Source organism: Macrotis lagotis, chromosome 1 (assembly GCF_037893015.1).
Source record: "Macrotis lagotis isolate mMagLag1 chromosome 1, bilby.v1.9.chrom.fasta, whole genome shotgun sequence".
Lineage (NCBI taxonomy): Eukaryota > Metazoa > Chordata > Mammalia > Peramelemorphia > Peramelidae > Macrotis > Macrotis lagotis.
The window spans coordinates 103,048,168-103,066,014 of record NC_133658.1 but is presented as its reverse complement, the minus strand read 5'-3'; the positions used below and the strand labels follow the sequence as shown (position 1 = coordinate 103,066,014).

At 33.8% G+C, this 17,847-nt stretch overlaps 1 protein-coding gene across 28 annotated transcripts in view; it reads left to right on the top strand.

Annotated features, from left to right (window-relative positions):
- Positions 1-17,847, top strand: part of NRXN1 (neurexin 1) — a 1,421,526-nt gene that overhangs the window by 1,226,111 nt on the left and 177,568 nt on the right. For 18 of the 28 annotated variants that reach the window (XM_074205966.1, XM_074205955.1, XM_074205787.1 and 15 more), the window contains 2 exons: positions 8,691-8,780; positions 10,157-10,476. In XM_074205966.1, coding sequence (XP_074062067.1) covers positions 8,691-8,780; positions 10,157-10,476 — 410 coding nt within the window. The remainder of the gene's footprint in view (positions 1-8,690; positions 8,781-10,156; positions 10,477-17,847) is intronic. The other 10 variants (XM_074205985.1, XM_074205975.1, XM_074205917.1 and 7 more) reach the window with 1 other exon arrangement.

The window sequence follows — 17,847 nt, the reverse complement described above, 5'->3', positions numbered from 1 at the left end:
ATAGCATAACTCATTTATTTCCACCTCATGCAGATAAATGAGAAATTGCAATTTGGTAGATGATTAAGTCTGGAAAAGTTTAAACCTAAATTATCCTGATATTTATCTTCATTCTTTATTTCAGTATCTAGATATAGCCAAAAAACTATGCTCCTATTTAGCAGCTATAGGTAGAAATTGATATTCATTCATAAAAGAAAAATAAGTGCTTCAAACCCTCTTTCAGTTTCATTTCTCAGTTACCACATTTAAAAATTTTAGTTGATCATGCTCTGGACCTAGGAAGGTATTGACAAATAGCAAATATTTCTTTTTAAAATATATTTTTCTCCATAATTTTATTTCTGAGAATTTTCCACTTCACATCTGCAACTGGCACCTTTATTTCAAAGAAGTAATAAAATTGCAGTTTAAAAGTAACAATATAAGAAAATGGGAGGAAGAAAAATACACATTAGTGAAGTTAATATTAGTGGCATATCCTGATTGACCTGTGGATATAAAAGTACAAGTAGGAATTTATTTTATTTCTTTTTCTCAAGGCTACTACAAAATTTAGCTCCAACTCAAGAAATTGATCTTTATTACTCCTTTCTGCTTATCTTGATTGCTTGAAATGACTTTTTGTTTTTGATCCTTCAAGTCTACTGGTTCATCCAGAATTAATGCACCCCAATATGACCAAATATTGTCTGTTAGGTAGAAAAATGAAACCATGTAAAATTCAATCAAAATAGCCAGTGTTGTAACTCTGTGATTATCTTTTCTTTCACATTCCTTATAGCTGGAGCCTCCCTTGACAGAATGGGTTCACTTAGTCCTAGACACCACAATGGCTACTCCAATTAGAGCTCCATGCACATCAATTGTTTGCAGTGTTATTACCCCTGGCAGGTCTGCCTCCTGTCAAAATCCTTAATGCTTGAACAATTCAGAAGAAAATGAATTCAAATTTTGCATGCAGATTGATTACTTGGAAATAACTTCATCAGAGCACTATGTTATTGGTGAAATTTTCAGTGGAGGCACCAACAGATTTAATCCAAGTACAATTGTCTAAGGGGGAAAAAAGCAAACAAACCTCAGTCTTGTTTTATGGAGGGAAGGGATGCGTGAAACTAGATGGTTATCTTTTAACTCTTGAGCAAGAAATGCCTGTTTTCATAAATCTAACCTCTATATACCCAGAAGATTGCCACAATCAAGTTTGATATCTTTGTCCCTGTCTTCCCCCCTACCCCACCCCACACATACCCATAGACATGAGAATAGTCTATTTTTCCTTTTCCTAGATCCCATTTGTAGAGGCTTTAAGCCAAACCACTATTATTATTATCATTTCCATGTTTATCTCTGATTTGATCATGTCAAGGAATGTAGAAATGTGATTATTTTTGTGTATTGTTGGCTCTGACTGGAATTTCTAAAATGTTCTACATTACTTTATTCCACCCATTAGTGAATGTCTGCTTCTTTGATACCTCACATCAGCTCCATATAATAAGGTTAAATCCCAGTATAATTTGGTTTTGTGCACATTCTCACCCTTACCAGACACAAGAAATCTCATAAAAAATTATATTTGTCCATATTAAATGGTTCAAATTTGAAAAGATTTATTGTATTTGTGTCCCATTCAATTCAGAATTAAAGGGATGGTTGTGGAAAATCTAGATAAGGAAGTAGTGATCATAAAAACTAAAACAACTTTATTAAAAACAATTTGTCCCAAACTCATCTCATTTCCTTTTTACAACACTTTTAGTACATCAGGAATGGAGCTATACTAGGCTTAAAAAAAATTCATCAAACAAAGCTTTTACTTTTATGGCTGTTTTCTTTATACAAGATTTAGAAGAAGGTACTCATATCAGAAGAGTTTGCAAGTGGCCAGTTTCAACACTACCAAGGCACTTGTAGCTGAGATATCAGTATGGCCTGCCTGCAGTGAGGTCCTGCCATGTCTGGAAAGCCCCTGGGGTCTTTCTGTAATGGTCTTTTATTGTTTCATTTATATTACTTTTTCCCCAAGTCAAGCCTAAACATCTAGATAGAACTACTCCTGTTATTGCACCTGCCTAGATACTCTTTGATTTAGGCTATTCTGTAGAGTTTTCTGGAATGTCTATATAAGTAATTGTAAGAAAAGGCAGTTTTATTATTTATCCCCCATAAGACATATCTTAAAGTAATCTCATTCCTACTCCTTCCATAGCAATAGACATAATTCACCTAGATTGTAGTAAAACATTTGACAGAGATCATCAGAAATTCCATTTATTCATGTCCTTTTCTAATCTAATGGCTTGTTGTATCTTTTATATTTAATTTGTCTTCTAAATGTATATTACTCAAGACAGTATTAAAAAGATGGTTTTTGAACATCTACAAAAGGAATCTTTAATTAGAGAAATGAAGCATGATTTCATCAAGAACAGTAATGCCAGACTAAATTTATTTCTTTTTTGACAAGGTTACTAGGTTGACAGTTTAGAAGAATACTATAGCTTATAGTTTATGTATATTCTAGCAATGCATTTCACAAAGCTTCACATTCTGTTCTTTTTATTAAAAAAAAGCATAGCAATCTGGACTAATAATGATAATAATTGTCCTTCATTCTCAAAAAAGATCATAACATAAGGGAGGTGATGCCATAATAAGCACGTGAATTGAATTTGAGTGAGTGAATGCTGTACTAAGTCACCAATCTCACTTTCTCCTCCAGAACCATATGAGTCTAATGGTTAGATATGAATCAGGATGATTGAAGATGGCACTGGATGTGAAGCAATCAGGGTGAAGTGACTTGCTCAAGGTCACACAGCCAGGATGAGTCAAGTGTCTGAAGCTGGATTTGAACTCCAGTTCTCCTGACTCCAAGGCCAGTGCTCTATCAACTGTGCCACCTAGCTGCCCTAGCATTCTGGGCTAAATCACAGTAAAATCAAGTGGACTAAAAATGGTTAAAAATCTGTACCTAAAGAATAACCTTTAATACTTCCATTTGGATAGTCTTCCTCATTTGGATAGAAGTATCCATGGAATGCAGTGAAAATCTATATTTGTCAATTTGACAATCTTATTCCTTATTTTTTTTTTAGGTTTTTGAGAGGCAAATGGGGTTAAGTGGCTTGCCCAAATCCACAGCTAGGTAATTTTATTAAGTGTCTGAGGCCGGATTTGAACTCAGGTGCTCCTGACTCCAGGGCCGGTTCTCTATTCACTCCGCCACCTAGACACCCCTGTCTTATTCCTTATTGATAACTTAAAGTTACAGATGATATGCTTACCAGATTTACAGAATTAAAAACTGAGAGGGCCAGCTAACACACTAGATAATAGAATTTTAAAAGAATTTGATATGCTAAAATAATGATCTATATTGAATCTGATAAAATTTAATAAGAATAAATAGAAAGTCTTACCCTTGGATTCCAAAGCCAACTTTGCAAGTATAAGCTGGAGGCAGAATGGGCACAAAAAACTTTTTGTTTACAAAAGATCTTGGAGATTAAGGGGACAACAAACTCTGTATGAGTCATTTGGGGCAGCTAAAAGTAGCTAATACACAGGCCTCATTGAAAGGTATGGTATCCATGACTCACAAGAGGATAGTATTCACAATATTTTAAGTTAGTCAGACTACATCTCTTATATTCTTTTGAGTTCTTTGTGCTACATTTTAGGAAGGATGTTAAACTGTTGCTGTTCAGTAATTTCAATCGTGTCCAACTCTTCCTGACCCAATTTGGGACTTTCTTAGCAATGATATTGGAGTGGTTTGCCGCTTCCTTCTCCAGTTCATTTAACTGATTAGGAAACTGGGGCAAATAAAGTGATTTGCCTAGGTTCACACAGCTCATAAATGTTGGAAATTGCATTTGAACTCAGGTCTTCTGACTCCAGGTCCAATACACCTAGCTACCTCATTGATAAATTGGAGGGCAGCAAAAGAAGAGCCAATAGGGTATTGAAAGGTCTTGAGTCCACACCATGTGAGAACTGCTTAAAGAAATTGAGAATGTTTAGCTTCATGATAGGATGGCAATGCTGAAGTGAGCCTTTCATAGTTCTTAATTTTTTTTTTCCTCCTGGGAAAAGTATTTTCCAGTAGTCTCTGTTATTGATATAGAACTATACAAGCATATTAGAGGTTTTCACATGGGACAAGTGATTAAATTATGTAGACTAGAAAGGCGAAATAGAAGCAATGCAGACAAGTTTGAGAGAGGTAGACTTAGTCATGATGTGGGGAAAATTTGCTAATAATTAGAGCTATCCAAACTGAGTTTCCTAATGAGCTAGAAGCTGCACCCCCATTGGAATGCTTCAAACATAGGTCAAATGTCCTTTTGCCAAATATGTCATAAAAGGAGGGCCAGTTTAGGTTTGGATTTGATTCATTAGTCTACTGAGGTCCCTTCTAGCTCAGAGCTGATGTGATTCTCTGTAAAATAGCAGCAGGTAAATAAACAAAATTATTGAATAAGATCTTAGTAAGTGGTCTGTTACTATCAATTTGTAAAGATGAAATAAGTTTTAAGTAAACGTGTGAAATAAAATGCCTTATTACTGCTTATCTGCAGAATATGGCTACTAAAGTGCAACAAAAGACATTCATTAATGCTAAATAATTTTACTTTAAAAGGAACCTGTGTTTTGCTCTCTTTCACATGGGTGACCTTGGGTAAATCAGATAACTTCAACTTCCACATTTCTATTATTAGAGAATTGAATCAGATAATCTCTAAACATTTCCACTTCTAACTCCTATGATTCCCATGAAAATTAACCCAGGACATCAGAATGAAATGTAAGGGAAGCCTCCAGCTGGTATGTCAACCAATCTGAATTTTTGTTGTCCCTGACTGCTTAAATAGGTATAAGAATCAGATATGGAAAATAAGAGTGTCCTCTTTCCTTTTTTTAGATTCAACTTCAATAAGTAAAAATGGCATTTAGATAAAATGTTCTTCACAAAAACTGTTCTCAAAATATATATAATGTTATTATGGAGGAGAGGTTGTTCATTTATTTTTTGACCATGGCACAAGAGCAAGTTAAAGAAATAAAATAGATTTTCTTTCCCAGGAGTAGAAAAATGCTCTGTCTAGTTTTACTTCTACTGCCCTCTTGAGAGGAAACAGAAACTGTATTTTAATTTCCAGAGTAAAACTGTTCTCTACAATTAATGCCCACTGAAGTGGCAGAGACCTCTGACTTTTAGTTCTTCTGAGAACCTAATTATTTTGTCAACATCTTCTAAAACAGGAAAAGATACAGTGCAATGTTGTGTAAAAAAGTATTCAAACACCCCAGGTTCGAGAAATGACCATGTCACTATAACTTTGTGACCTTGGGCAACTTATGAACCTTTTCAGTCTCTGTCTGCAGTATGAGGAGGCTGAATTAAATCATCTCTAGGGTCCCTTTAAGTTCTAAATACTATTGATTGTTCATTGAAGTAGAGCTAATAGGGAAAAGTTCTGTACTGTGCAATAGAGACCTGGATTCTACATCTAGTTTCGACTTTGGGCAAATCATTCAGATGCTCTGAAAAAATGAGGAATTTGGCCTAATTGATCTCTATGATCTCTTCCAGTTCCAAATTCTATGACCTGTTTATTAGGATTAATTAATTTTACAGATTCTATCTGTTTCGATTTGCCTACTCTCACTTTCTCCAGGTCCATTTTCTCTCTCCCCTGCTTTGTCGTCTCACTCACTCTTGCTCTATTAGAATGGGTTCATATGAATACATTAGCTAAGAGTTATATTAAGGTTTTCAATCACTAACCACTGAATATAATTTCATAGCACCATTCTTTTTTTATGAATTTAATTCAGTAAGTGGAACAAATGAGAGAGGGTGTATAATTTTTCACTTTTCCTTTTCCAAAGTTATATAAACAGAATATATAGAAATGTCTTATTTGAAAATCCTTTAGTATTTAAAACCAAAAAGTATGAACCATTTACGATATTTCCCAGTTATTAAGTTTATATTTGTTTTGAAGTTCAGGGAAGCATCAAGATCAAGGAACTATGGAATAGAGATCCTCAGCTTCCCCAAGGTGATTGGAAGATTAGGTAAAGGAGAAGTTTGGAAGGGGAAAAATAGATATCTTTAAATTCCAAACTAAAAATCTAAGGTGCTATTTTAGGATAGATAGTAGGTTTCTATGTCCTCTTACCCCAAGATATATAGCCTAGCATTCTGCCCCATGCCTTCCTTCCAACATGCTTCTCAGAAGAATTAAAAAGCATAGAAGCTCAAGTGCCATGGATGGACATTAAAGCTTGATTATTCTATTTAGCAACAGTGAACAAAAAACAACCCTTCTCAAAACTCACACTCCAATTCAATTCCATCTAACAAGCTTTTAATAAGGGTTACTATCTGTAAGATACTATAGTAGGCACTAGAGATACAACCTAAGCCCCCAACACCCTCCCCACACATACATTTTTCTCCTTGCCACAGGATTGTAAGAATCAAATGACATAATATTTGAAAGAATTTCCCGCAAAGAAAAGGAGAAAATGATATTTAAATGCTAGTTAATACTATTCCTTGCAATTTCTTTTCATGTGGTTATTGCACTTCCCAATCTTTTGATCCATGATTAACAACAAATTATCTAATGGTTGCATTTGCGTATTTTTATGCATATAATGCTTCTGCAATAACATAGAAAGCACGTTAAATTACACTAGCCAAGTGATTTTTGCTTAGGAAAGTACATAGAGAATTCCTATTCAGATTTAGACTATCTCCACCCCCTGGAAAATATTTGCATTAAATATTCAGGAATGAACTTGCATGCACAGCAAAAACTTATCATAACCAAATAAAAATTCCTGAGTGTTGAAGGAAAATCTAAAATAAAAAGTAATATCAAAACCTGCCTATGAGCATAAACCGGAAAAATATGAAATTGGTACTTTGTCCACTGGTGTCTATCTATGATGATTCATTAGGACAAAGATGACACCAACTTTCTTAAAGTCTGTGTCAGGGGATCTTAGATGCTAACAGGTTCAACTAACCTGGAAAAGCTTTCCATATGAGCATAGTTTAGCATGCCTCAATATGGCCAAGCACTAGTCTAAGTTTGGAGGGGCTCATAATCAAGTTGGGATAAGGGGGATTTTTTTAAATCATAGCATCACTCAAAAGTAAGTTACAAGTCATCGCATCACTCAAAAGTAGGTTGCAGAGGGGATGCAATTCCTATTGGTAGGTGGAATATCCACACTGATATTTTGGGTCCTTGTAGTAATAAATTCTTATAAAATTATACATTTAGAAAAGTTCTTATTGAAGGTTAAATTCCATTTTGATTAGATCAAGACTATTGACAATTTAAGATTGTGTCTTTCACTTTGAAAGAGTCATTCACATAGAAGCTCAAATGGAACTTTATGCTTCCTAAGAAAGGTCCTCTTTACTCATTTTAATCCTTTTTCAGCAGTTATGGTAAAGAGGGTTTCATGGTGAGCTCAATTTCAAAAAGAGCAAAAAAATCTCATCATCTTGGAAAACTCTTTTTTCATCTTAAATTGCCTACTTCTCAGATACCAACTGAGGTATTTCCTAAGAGTGGAAGGCCATAGTACCATACTACTTATGTTCTATGGAAGAATTTATACTTTACTTCCAAGCACTAGAACATTAGTCTGTGTTTTTACCTTTAAGTGTTTTCTAAATTAAAATAATTCAGATATTTAAGGTCATCTTAAAGAGCAGATTTTTCAGATAGGATTTCTTTGTTTTCCTAAGAAGGCATGTCCTCCAAGCCACCTGCCTGTAAAATAGGGGCAGGACAGATTTATTAGTGCTTGGTGCTGATGGTTTGCTTTTTCTATGTAAGCTGTCTGATAACCTTAAGAAAAAGCTACCAAATAATATGGTTTGATTGTATGAAATATGAACAACAAAATCTTCCTTCACGTGGGATATGCCTTAACAGGTTGAGATCTGGATAAGATTAAAGGACACTCAAATGAAGTCACTTTTGTCAAAGCCTTCTCCCTTAATAACACATCTTGTTGATGCAGAATGAATTATCTGTGATCTTGTGATGTACAAGTGATTGATTACCCAATTTGTTTGTATCTCACTAGAAATGTTTGGACTCTGTGGTTTCCTTATTTGAGGTGAATAAGAATTTCTATTTCTGAATAGGAAATAAAGTATGTCAGGCTTATTTTAGATGGCTGGAGTGTGCCTTAGATGGTATTAAGATTCTGTTTTCTTTAAATGATTAATCTGAAGTAAGAGATTGGATGTATTTTGAAAAATTAAACCTGTTTCACCTGAACATGTTTAACTAGTTAATAAGAAATATCAAAACAGACAAAACCCTGAGGTCAATGGTCATTTTTTGTAAAGCCATTATATGATGTTTAAATTTGTTGTTTGGGTCTGTCTATAACATAAGTTTAATAACCTAGCTCAAATGCAGATTTCTAATTTTCAATTAACATAGGAATAATTTTGTTTGCTAAAATAAAATAAATGAATGAATGAAAGTCTGAAACATGAAATGTTCCAGGTAGATCTTTTTAAAATTCCAAATTTCAAAAAATCATGTGGCAACTGTATAGCTCAAGCTTTAAGTATTAACTTTTAACCTTTGACCTTACAGATTTTAACCAATGAAATGTCTCTTTAAACTTTAAAGGAAACAATGATAACGAGCGCCTGGCGATTGCTAGACAGCGAATTCCATATCGACTTGGTCGAGTAGTTGATGAATGGCTACTCGACAAAGGTAAAAAACATTGATTAAAACTTCAAATAAAAAAATAATTTGAACATAACCAAGTAGTACTTCATTGTAACACTAATAAACATAAAAAATAAATTTTCAGTAAAACTAAATTAAAAACAAATTTAAAACAGTAAAATGTAGATAGTAATATTTGCATACCTTGTATAATAATTTATATACATTTTAGAAGTACCAGCTGTATAATAATCTTACCCTGTTAACTTAAGGTTAAAGGGACTGTTAAATATAATCCACTAACTCAATCTATGAAGGTACTGATAGCAAACATTAACCCAAAATGATAAATCGTTCATAGATTATATTACATGTTCCAACATCTAAATTATTAACTAAAATATATGTAGTTCTGATATCTTCATTATGGTCCTGAAAAACTCTTTGTTTAAACTGTAGGTATCTTAAATAGTGGGCAATATGTATTGCCAGTCAAAACAAAGTCCCTTTAACGTTTGCAACTTTCTAAGAGGATTTGGGAACAAACCCTAATTAAAACTGAACTTAAAGTTGTGTGCATGCTTTTTATTAGCAGAAACTAGTCTGCTAAAGTGGATATTCAATTTGATAATAATGGTACTGTTTCTGAAGATTTCTGTTGAATGAAAATGTGCCATGATTTCTCCATTGGTATGTGTATCATTCCTGAAGCCGCTTTTACATTTAAAACTCTTTTCTTTTTCTTTTATTTTAATCGATAGACTTGCTGAAAGCCAATCAGATCTATTTACTAATATATTGAAAATCCTTGCCTTGGATGTGATCAGTGTGAACCATGCATTTCTTTTCAGTGTGAATGTCGGAGAAATAGAATGATCCAAAAGAGCCAATGAAATATTACATTTTTAAAGTAAACTTCCATTTACCATAAAGTCTACATGACCATTACCTGAATTATAAGGTCTTTAAATCTTAAATTAAAAAAAATAAACTTCATATTCTATAGTTGCAGGTTAGTATCTTACAGTGGTTATTTCAGTGTGGCAAATCCTTGAAATGTTAAAAATCATGCCAAAGATTTTGCAGTTTTTGAATTTGATAACCAAGACTCAAAAGTGAAATAGCAAGACTTCAAGGAAAAAGGGGAAAGGATCTGCTAAAAAAAAATTTGGTATAGACATCTTTGATTGGTCTTTTAGCAAAAGTAATCCATTGAGAGTTAATTAAGCAATTACAAATATTTACTAATATTATGCATTTCATGGACACCTCATTAAAAAGCAATGAATTATGAGTCAAATGCCTATCTTATAGTTTATTGCTCTCATTATTCACCCCATGAAAGATCTGTTTTATCATCCTGTTTAGAATGTAGAGTTCACAATCAACATTTTTGCATGTATGTAATGTTATTTTTACAGGGCGTCAGCTCACAATCTTCAATAGCCAAGCAACCATTATAATTGGCGGGAAAGAGCAGGGCCACCCCTTCCAGGGCCAGCTGTCTGGTCTTTACTACAATGGCTTGAAAGTTCTGAATATGGCAGCCGAAAACGATGCCAACATCGCGATAGTGGGAAATGTGAGACTGGTTGGTGAAGTGCCTTCCTCTATGACAACTGAGTCAACAGCCACAGCCATGCAGTCTGAGATGTCCACATCCATTATGGAAACTACCACCACCCTGGCTACCAGCACAGCCAGAAGAGGAAAGCCGCCTACAAAAGAACCCATTAGCCAGGTGAGTGTACCTCCTTTTTATGTGTTTCAGATGCATTGTTATCCAAGTTGGTTTTGCAAGTTTGCGGGGTTGTTTTTGTTTTGGTATATTGAGTTGTTTCAGGCACCTTGCTTCTTCTGTTGTACCTAGTTTGTTTCAGGCTTATGGATCACATGAGCAGAGTTGTGTGGTAGGAGTTAGGTAATAGCTTCAAGGTAGGATCTTAAGCATACAATAATAATTTTGAGTTTTTAAGATCTGGCAGATTTTTTGGAAATGACATAGAAATGCTTATTTATCTGATCAAGTGTTATCATCAAAGTGTTAAATATTTTAAATATCCGATTGACAAATATTTTCTTTCCTCAAGTAAAACTATGAAATAATTGAGTATCTCCAGAAAGGAGACAGTTTTTAAAAAATAAATTATTGGTTTTTGCTAAGATTCAGATGGGGCCTCTCATAATTTGAACTAGGTTTCAGATAGCTCTCATTGTAAAAGGCTAACATTATCCTTTTCCAACATATTTAAACTAAACTTGAGAATTGTACAATTTGGAGGGCAAGGACATTATAGAAAAGAAAAACAAAATAATAAAAATAAAAATAGGGAAAGGCATTTAGCAATATTTGTGATAAATTTCTCAAGATTCCTTTTTGGATTTTTTTATAGATAAATTTCAAATAAATGGAAAGTAAATTAATGCCAAATTTATGTGTTAGAGGTATCTCTTTAGTAAATGAGACATTGTTATGGTTATAACTTGGTTCTCTTTAGAAGCATTCCTGACTTTAGAATAGGTTCACTCACCCACCTCCTATCTTTGCGATTGTTTGCCTTAAGCTCAAATGAGATTGGTTGATTTAATGGTCATACATTTAAAAGCAATGTGCCCATGTAAGCTGCTTCACAGAACCATCCATGTGTATTATGAGTGCCCCTCTAATAACTTAGGAAACTATAATAATATTATATTATCTATTTAAAGTATTTGTTTTTCTTTAGATAGAAGCAGTTGTTTTGATACTTCAGTAATTTCTGACTCTTCATTTGGAGTTTTCTTAGCAAAGATATTGGAGTGGTTTGATTTTTTCCTTCTCCATTTCACTTTACATATGAGAAAACTGAGGCAAATAGGGTGAAATGTCACACAGTTATTAAGTATCTGAACCAGGATTTGAATTCAGATTTATGTCCCTTGCTTTATCCACTACCTCATCTACCTACCTATAGCAGCAGTATAGTATAGTATAGTATAGTATATTAAATAAAGAACTGGCCTTAGAGTCAAGAAGAATGGGGTTAAGGTCCCGCATTGACATTTACTGTCTGTGAGACCCTCACTTTATAAAACCCTCACTAATGCTTTAGACACTAAATCAATAAAGTGCCAACTATTGATCTGCCCTTGATAAGAATTTCCACCCAGAGTTTCTTCTGCTAAGGAAATCTCAGATCTGGAAAAGGTATGGAGAGACAGAAAATCTTCCTGAAATTCTCAGCTATAAAATTTCACGTGCAAGGAGTGTTTTCTCTACTCTTTCACATTAGTGCCTTCCCTTTGAGATTATTCCTACTTATCCTGTATCTTATTTGTACATATTGTTGATATATTGACTCCTCCGTTAAGACTAAAAGTTACTTGAGAACAGAGATCAACTTTTGCCTTTTTTGGATACCCAGGACTCTACAAGTAACTGGGACTAGTAAATGGTTAATGCATGCTCCTGGATTTGACTTGAGAATAGTGGCGATACCTAAGGTTGGTTTTTGTTGGTGACTAGAAGGCCTAATCAGGTTTGAACTTTATCTAAGGTGTATTTTCAACATAGAAAGGAATTTAGGAAGTGGTAGAAGTCTAATGGGAGTGAAAAGGAGAAATTAGATAAAAGTAAGGAAAAAAGAAGGGGTTCAGAAAAATAAGTGAAGTTGGATGAATTAACAAAGGGGAGGTATTTTTTTTTATGTGTTTGCATACAAGGTGATTTTTTTCTTAAATGATTTTAAGAACACACCAACCCAACAATGTTGGTAGACTTCTTGAAGTAATAAGGGAAGACAGGAAAGGAGAGAATACAAAAAAAGGGGAAGCAATTAAAATAAAATCTCCTACTCCTATACTGGCAACTTTGTGACACAATGGGATAGAACAAGGGGCTTGGAATTACGAAGACTCATGCTCATGAGCCTCATACACTTAACTGTGGAACCTTGAACAAGTTATTTAACCTTGTTTGCCTCAGTTACATCATCTGTAAAACGAGCTGGAAAAGGAAATGGCAAACTACTCTAGTATCTTAACCAAGAAAATCCCAAATGGAGTCATGAAGAGTTGGACACAACTGAAAAGACTCAACAGCTCTACCTTGCATAATAGGACTCTGCTTTCTTTAGCTTTTTTTCTATCATTATTTTTCCTGAATATGGCTAGCCTTGTCATATTAATGGCTTGATGTTAATGATGTTAATACTTAAATGTTGATTGTTGCATCAGCAAAGCATTTTGAACAAACTACTTCCTCCCTTCAGTTTGTGATTTCTTCCATATTTTTATATTTGCAGAGTTGAGGATAATATTAAAACAGCTAATGTTTAAGTTGAGCAAAATCAAGTTGAGCTTGTGACTTTGGTCAAACTCACGCATCAGATCATTTCATACAATCAAGGTTGTGACTTTTAAGTACTTCGCAATAGGGCTTATTTTTGAGGGTCAGTTAGTATCAAACAAATCTATTTAGGTAAATTTCACACATAGTGAAACCTAAAGAAGTTGTCAAACAATTTTCTTTATACAAAATGATTCATAAGTTGGAAATCCTGCAAGAGGTGTGTAAGGATTAGAATCAATACCAAAAGCCAAAAGGCAAAATGTAGATATCTTGTGTATAATCTCAAGATAGAGTTAAATTCAACAAATATTGAGTAAGCACCTACTATATCAAAGTAGGAGGTTGTACCTGAGATGGTACCTCAAAGGAAGTTAAAAGATGCTAAAAAAAATATGTATGAGGAAGTTTCCATGGAAGGAAAGCTACCTATCCAAAAACATGTAGTCAGGATATAGAATGTGGAATTTAGGATATAAGAAAGTCAATTTGTTAGAACATAGAGTACATAAAAGAAGCCTGAGAAGACAGGTTGAAACCAGATTATGTAGAGCATATCTATTTTATCCAAAAACCAATAGGGAGAGGTTAATATTCAAAACTATCCTTTAAGAAGATAATTTTTTTGGCACCTGAACAGAGGACAACTTGGAGAGAGGAAAAAGATAAAAGCAGAGAAATCAATTAAGAAGTTAGTGCAGTAATTCAGAAGAAAAGTGATAAAGATTTGAACTAGAGTGTTGAACATGTGAGTGAAAAAACAGAAAAATGTTGATATGTGTAGTTGGAAAAAATTGAGAATATTTATCAACTTATTTCATGTGGAAGATGACAGAAGGTGGTAAAGCCAAAGATAACTTAAAGATTATCTGTCTAGGAGATTGGAAATATAATAGTGCCCTTAATAGAAATGAAGAAGTTTATAGAAGGACAGATGCTCCTATAAGTTGAAATTTTTTAAAAGGAGCAGGAGTACAGGAGGCTGAGTATATAAATTTAAGTGTTATTTGAATGGATTTGGTAAATGATCCTATGAGCACTGGTGAGATCATCTGACAAGAAAGTTAGAAAGGTAAAAAAAGTGGTGGATAAAGTTTTGGTGGATAAAGTGGGGGAAGCTTGCATACAGAGGACAGGAGATGGATGAGAATCTAAAAAGTTCTTATTGCTGGAATTCCTTGCTAACTACGATATACGAAATAGAAAGATAAAAAAAACTGTATTCCTTTGTATGTTACTTTTACAAAAGATAAATAAATGCCACAATGTTATGATATCTAGGAAAATGTAGAAGACTGCTGTTTGATATTAAAACTTGTACCTACAATGTAGAAGGAAGTTTTATTTCATAAAATTAATTCAGAAGGAAAAACAGTCAACTGAATATTAATTGTTAATGAAAGGAGTCCATTTTATTATAAGCTAGCATATGTTTAAAGACAAAAGAAGTTTTTAGAAGTAAATGATCTAATCAATTAGAGATTACTTGGTCCATTTGTAGGAGTATTGAATTAAACGAAAGATTAGTGGGTTCATTAAAAAAGAAATATTCAAAATATCAAAAAAATTCAAAGCACTAACAACAAACAATTCAAATAAGTATATTCTTTCTGCAGATATGTAATTGCTTTAAAGTAATTCATAATGATTGAATTATATAATTAAAAAAAGAACGAATATGGACTCAAAGGACTTGGGTTTGCTTTTCAGTTTTTCTAATTATGTGTGTAGCATTAAGAAAGTTGTTTTTTTATCTATCTAAGCCTCAGTTACTTTCTTTTTTTCTTTTAAGGTTTTTATTAGTTTTATAAAAGTTTTTTTTGATGACTTTATATTTTTTACTTCACAATCATCCTTTGTCTCTGCCCCTCCCAATTCCAAGGCCTCCTTAGTAATAAAGAAAAATGATCAAACAAAACCAGTCAATACAGCAACCATATGTATTTGTGCCACCTTTGCCCCCATGGTCTGCTTCCCCTCTAGCAAGAAAGAAAAAAAAAGGTGCCCTTATATCAGCAAACCCCTGGAGTCTGAAGATTAATAATTGCATTAATCAGGCTTCTGATTAAATTTATTCAGCACACATTTATTAAATAATTTCTATGTATAAGACACTGTGCTGTGCACTCCTTACAAATAGACAAAAACAAAGGCCTTCCTGTCCTCAAGTTGTTTGTTTATAAAAGAGTCAGTAAGACTTAAGTTCAAATCCAGCCTCACACACTTACTAACATTGTGACTCTGGGCAAGTCACTTGATTTCTATTTCCCTCAGTATCCTACCTTCTTTCCCTCCTTCCTTACTTCCTTCTTCTACCTTCCTTCCCTTCTTCTTTTCTCCCTTCCCTTATCAAATCCCATGGGTTCAATTATCAATGTGGATAACTCCTAAATAGGTCTATCATTCTCTCATTTCTCTCTTGAATACCAGACAAATGATATCAAATTCCTTTCTTCCTTTCCCTCCCTCACTACTTACTTCCCTTTTACCTTTCTTCCCTTCCTTCCCTCCCCTTTTTTGTTTCTTCATTCATTTCTTCTTTCATTCTCTCCTTTTTTTTCTCTTCCCTTCACAAGGAAAGTAAACATTTTTACAAGTGGATATTTCTAGAAGTGAAAGAGAAAGTCTTAAGAACATGGGGGACAGCCTATGCAAAATTATGGAAACATTAGGTGCAATGCCATGTGAAGATCAGAAAGAATTCTAATTTGGCCAGATCCTTAATTTATGAATAAATAGAAATATCTGCTTCTGAAAATGTTTAGTTTCTTTGTGAAGGGAAGAAAATAAAAAGGAGAGAAGGAAAGGAAAGAAGAAATGAAGAAAGAAACAAAAGAGAAAAGGGAAGGAAGGAAAGGAAAATGATAAATAAGGAGAAAAGGTGGGAAAAGGGAGGGAAAGGAAGGAAGGAATTGGATAACATGGGACTGATATTCAAGAGACAAAGGAGGAAATAATAGAGCTATTTAGGAGTTACCCACATAGAGAAATAATTGAACTCATGAGATCTGATAAGATTAGTATAGGAGAAAATGTAGAGTGACAAAAGTGAAAAACCTCCAGGTCAGAGCCTTGCCAGGATATGCTGTTGTGGGGTGAGAGATGGGGTGAGAGATGGATGATATTCAAGCAAAGGAAACAGGAGTATTTGACAGGTAGAAAGAAAACCAGAAGAAAATAATGTCAAAGAAGCCAAAGGAGGAGATAATATGTAGAGAGAGAGAGTAGTGAATAGCATCAGAAGATGCAGAGAGATCAAGAAGATCAAGAGGAGAGTCCTGCAATGGAAAGACCCCTTAAGTTAAAGTCAGAAGTCATGCATTTAAATTACAGTTGTGCTGATTATTATTCCTGTGACATTTGATAAATCACTTAATCAGAATGGGCCTCAGTTTCCTCATTTGTACAATGAATGGTTTGATCATTTCTAAGGTCCATTCCATTTCTAAATTTACACTCTATGGTCTCAGACTGAGAAAAAGGCTTTTCTTTTAGCATTTAAGAAAATTTGTTTAGTTTGGAGACAATAGTTCTATTCAAGTGTTGGGACATAATGGTAAGAGACTAAAGAATGGTAGGTGAGGAAATCTGAGGCCAAACAGGTGATGTTTCTGGACAACCATTTCTAGAAATTTACCTTAGAGAGGAAATAGAGATAGATGATGATAGCTTGAGGGAATGGGAAAAATGAGTAATTCCTTTTTCAAAGAGAAAGGAGACCTGGATCTGTTTGTAAGGCAATGAGAAAGGATATGGTAAATAAGGAATGGTTCAAGATAAGAGGAAGAAAGAGAATGACCTGAAGGGAAAGGAAAGGATGGGATCAAGAAGAGAATTGGAGGAGATAGCCATGATAAGGAGGAGGTTCACTTCAGAAGGATGATAAGGAGAATATTTACATTAGAGATTGGAGCAAAGGAAGTTATATCAGTAATTGAAGGATGATGACAGATTTTGAGGTATGGAGTGGAGGAGAGGATGGAACTGGTGATAGCAGTTCACTATTGCTTTGTAATGTTGTTTTCCTTTATATTTTTGTAGTCATTATGTATATTATTCTCCTACCTTTCCTCAATTTGATCCCTCGATTTAATCAAGAGTTTTCACATTTTTCTAAATTTCTCATATTAATCATTTCTCTTAGTGCAATAATATCCCATTTCTTAGTACAGGACTTGGCAAATAATAATTACTTTAAAAATATTTGTTTTCTTCCTTCCTTCCATTTATATATCAGTCACTAAGTCACTAAACTTCATTAAATAGACACATACACACATATTCACATACTAGTCTATGTAAATAAAGGCAAAAAAGTCTCTGCACTCAAAATAGTTCAAGTTCTCATGGTTCTCCAGGCAATGAGTATCAATTGTTTCTATTTTAATACCACAAAAAAAGTACTTTGAAAATTTTGTACACACTTAGAAATACAAAATGGACTTGTTAATCTATCTTTGATCAGCCTAGGATATATACCCACTAGTGGGGGTCACTAAATCCAAGGATAATCATTTTTTCAGTATCCATACAAGATGTTTTCTACAACTGTGGGACTAATTCAGTTCCATCAAAAATTTGTTACTGTGCCTTTCTTCTCATAATCCCTCCAACTTTGACTATTTCCAGTTTTTATTTTATATTTGCCAATTTGGAAACTTGAGGTGAAACCACAAAGTTCTTTTTTTTCTTAGTGATATAGAGCATTTTTATATGATCACTGACAATTTACTTTTCTTCTTTTGAAAACTCATTGTCCATATTATTTGACTAATTACTTATTGA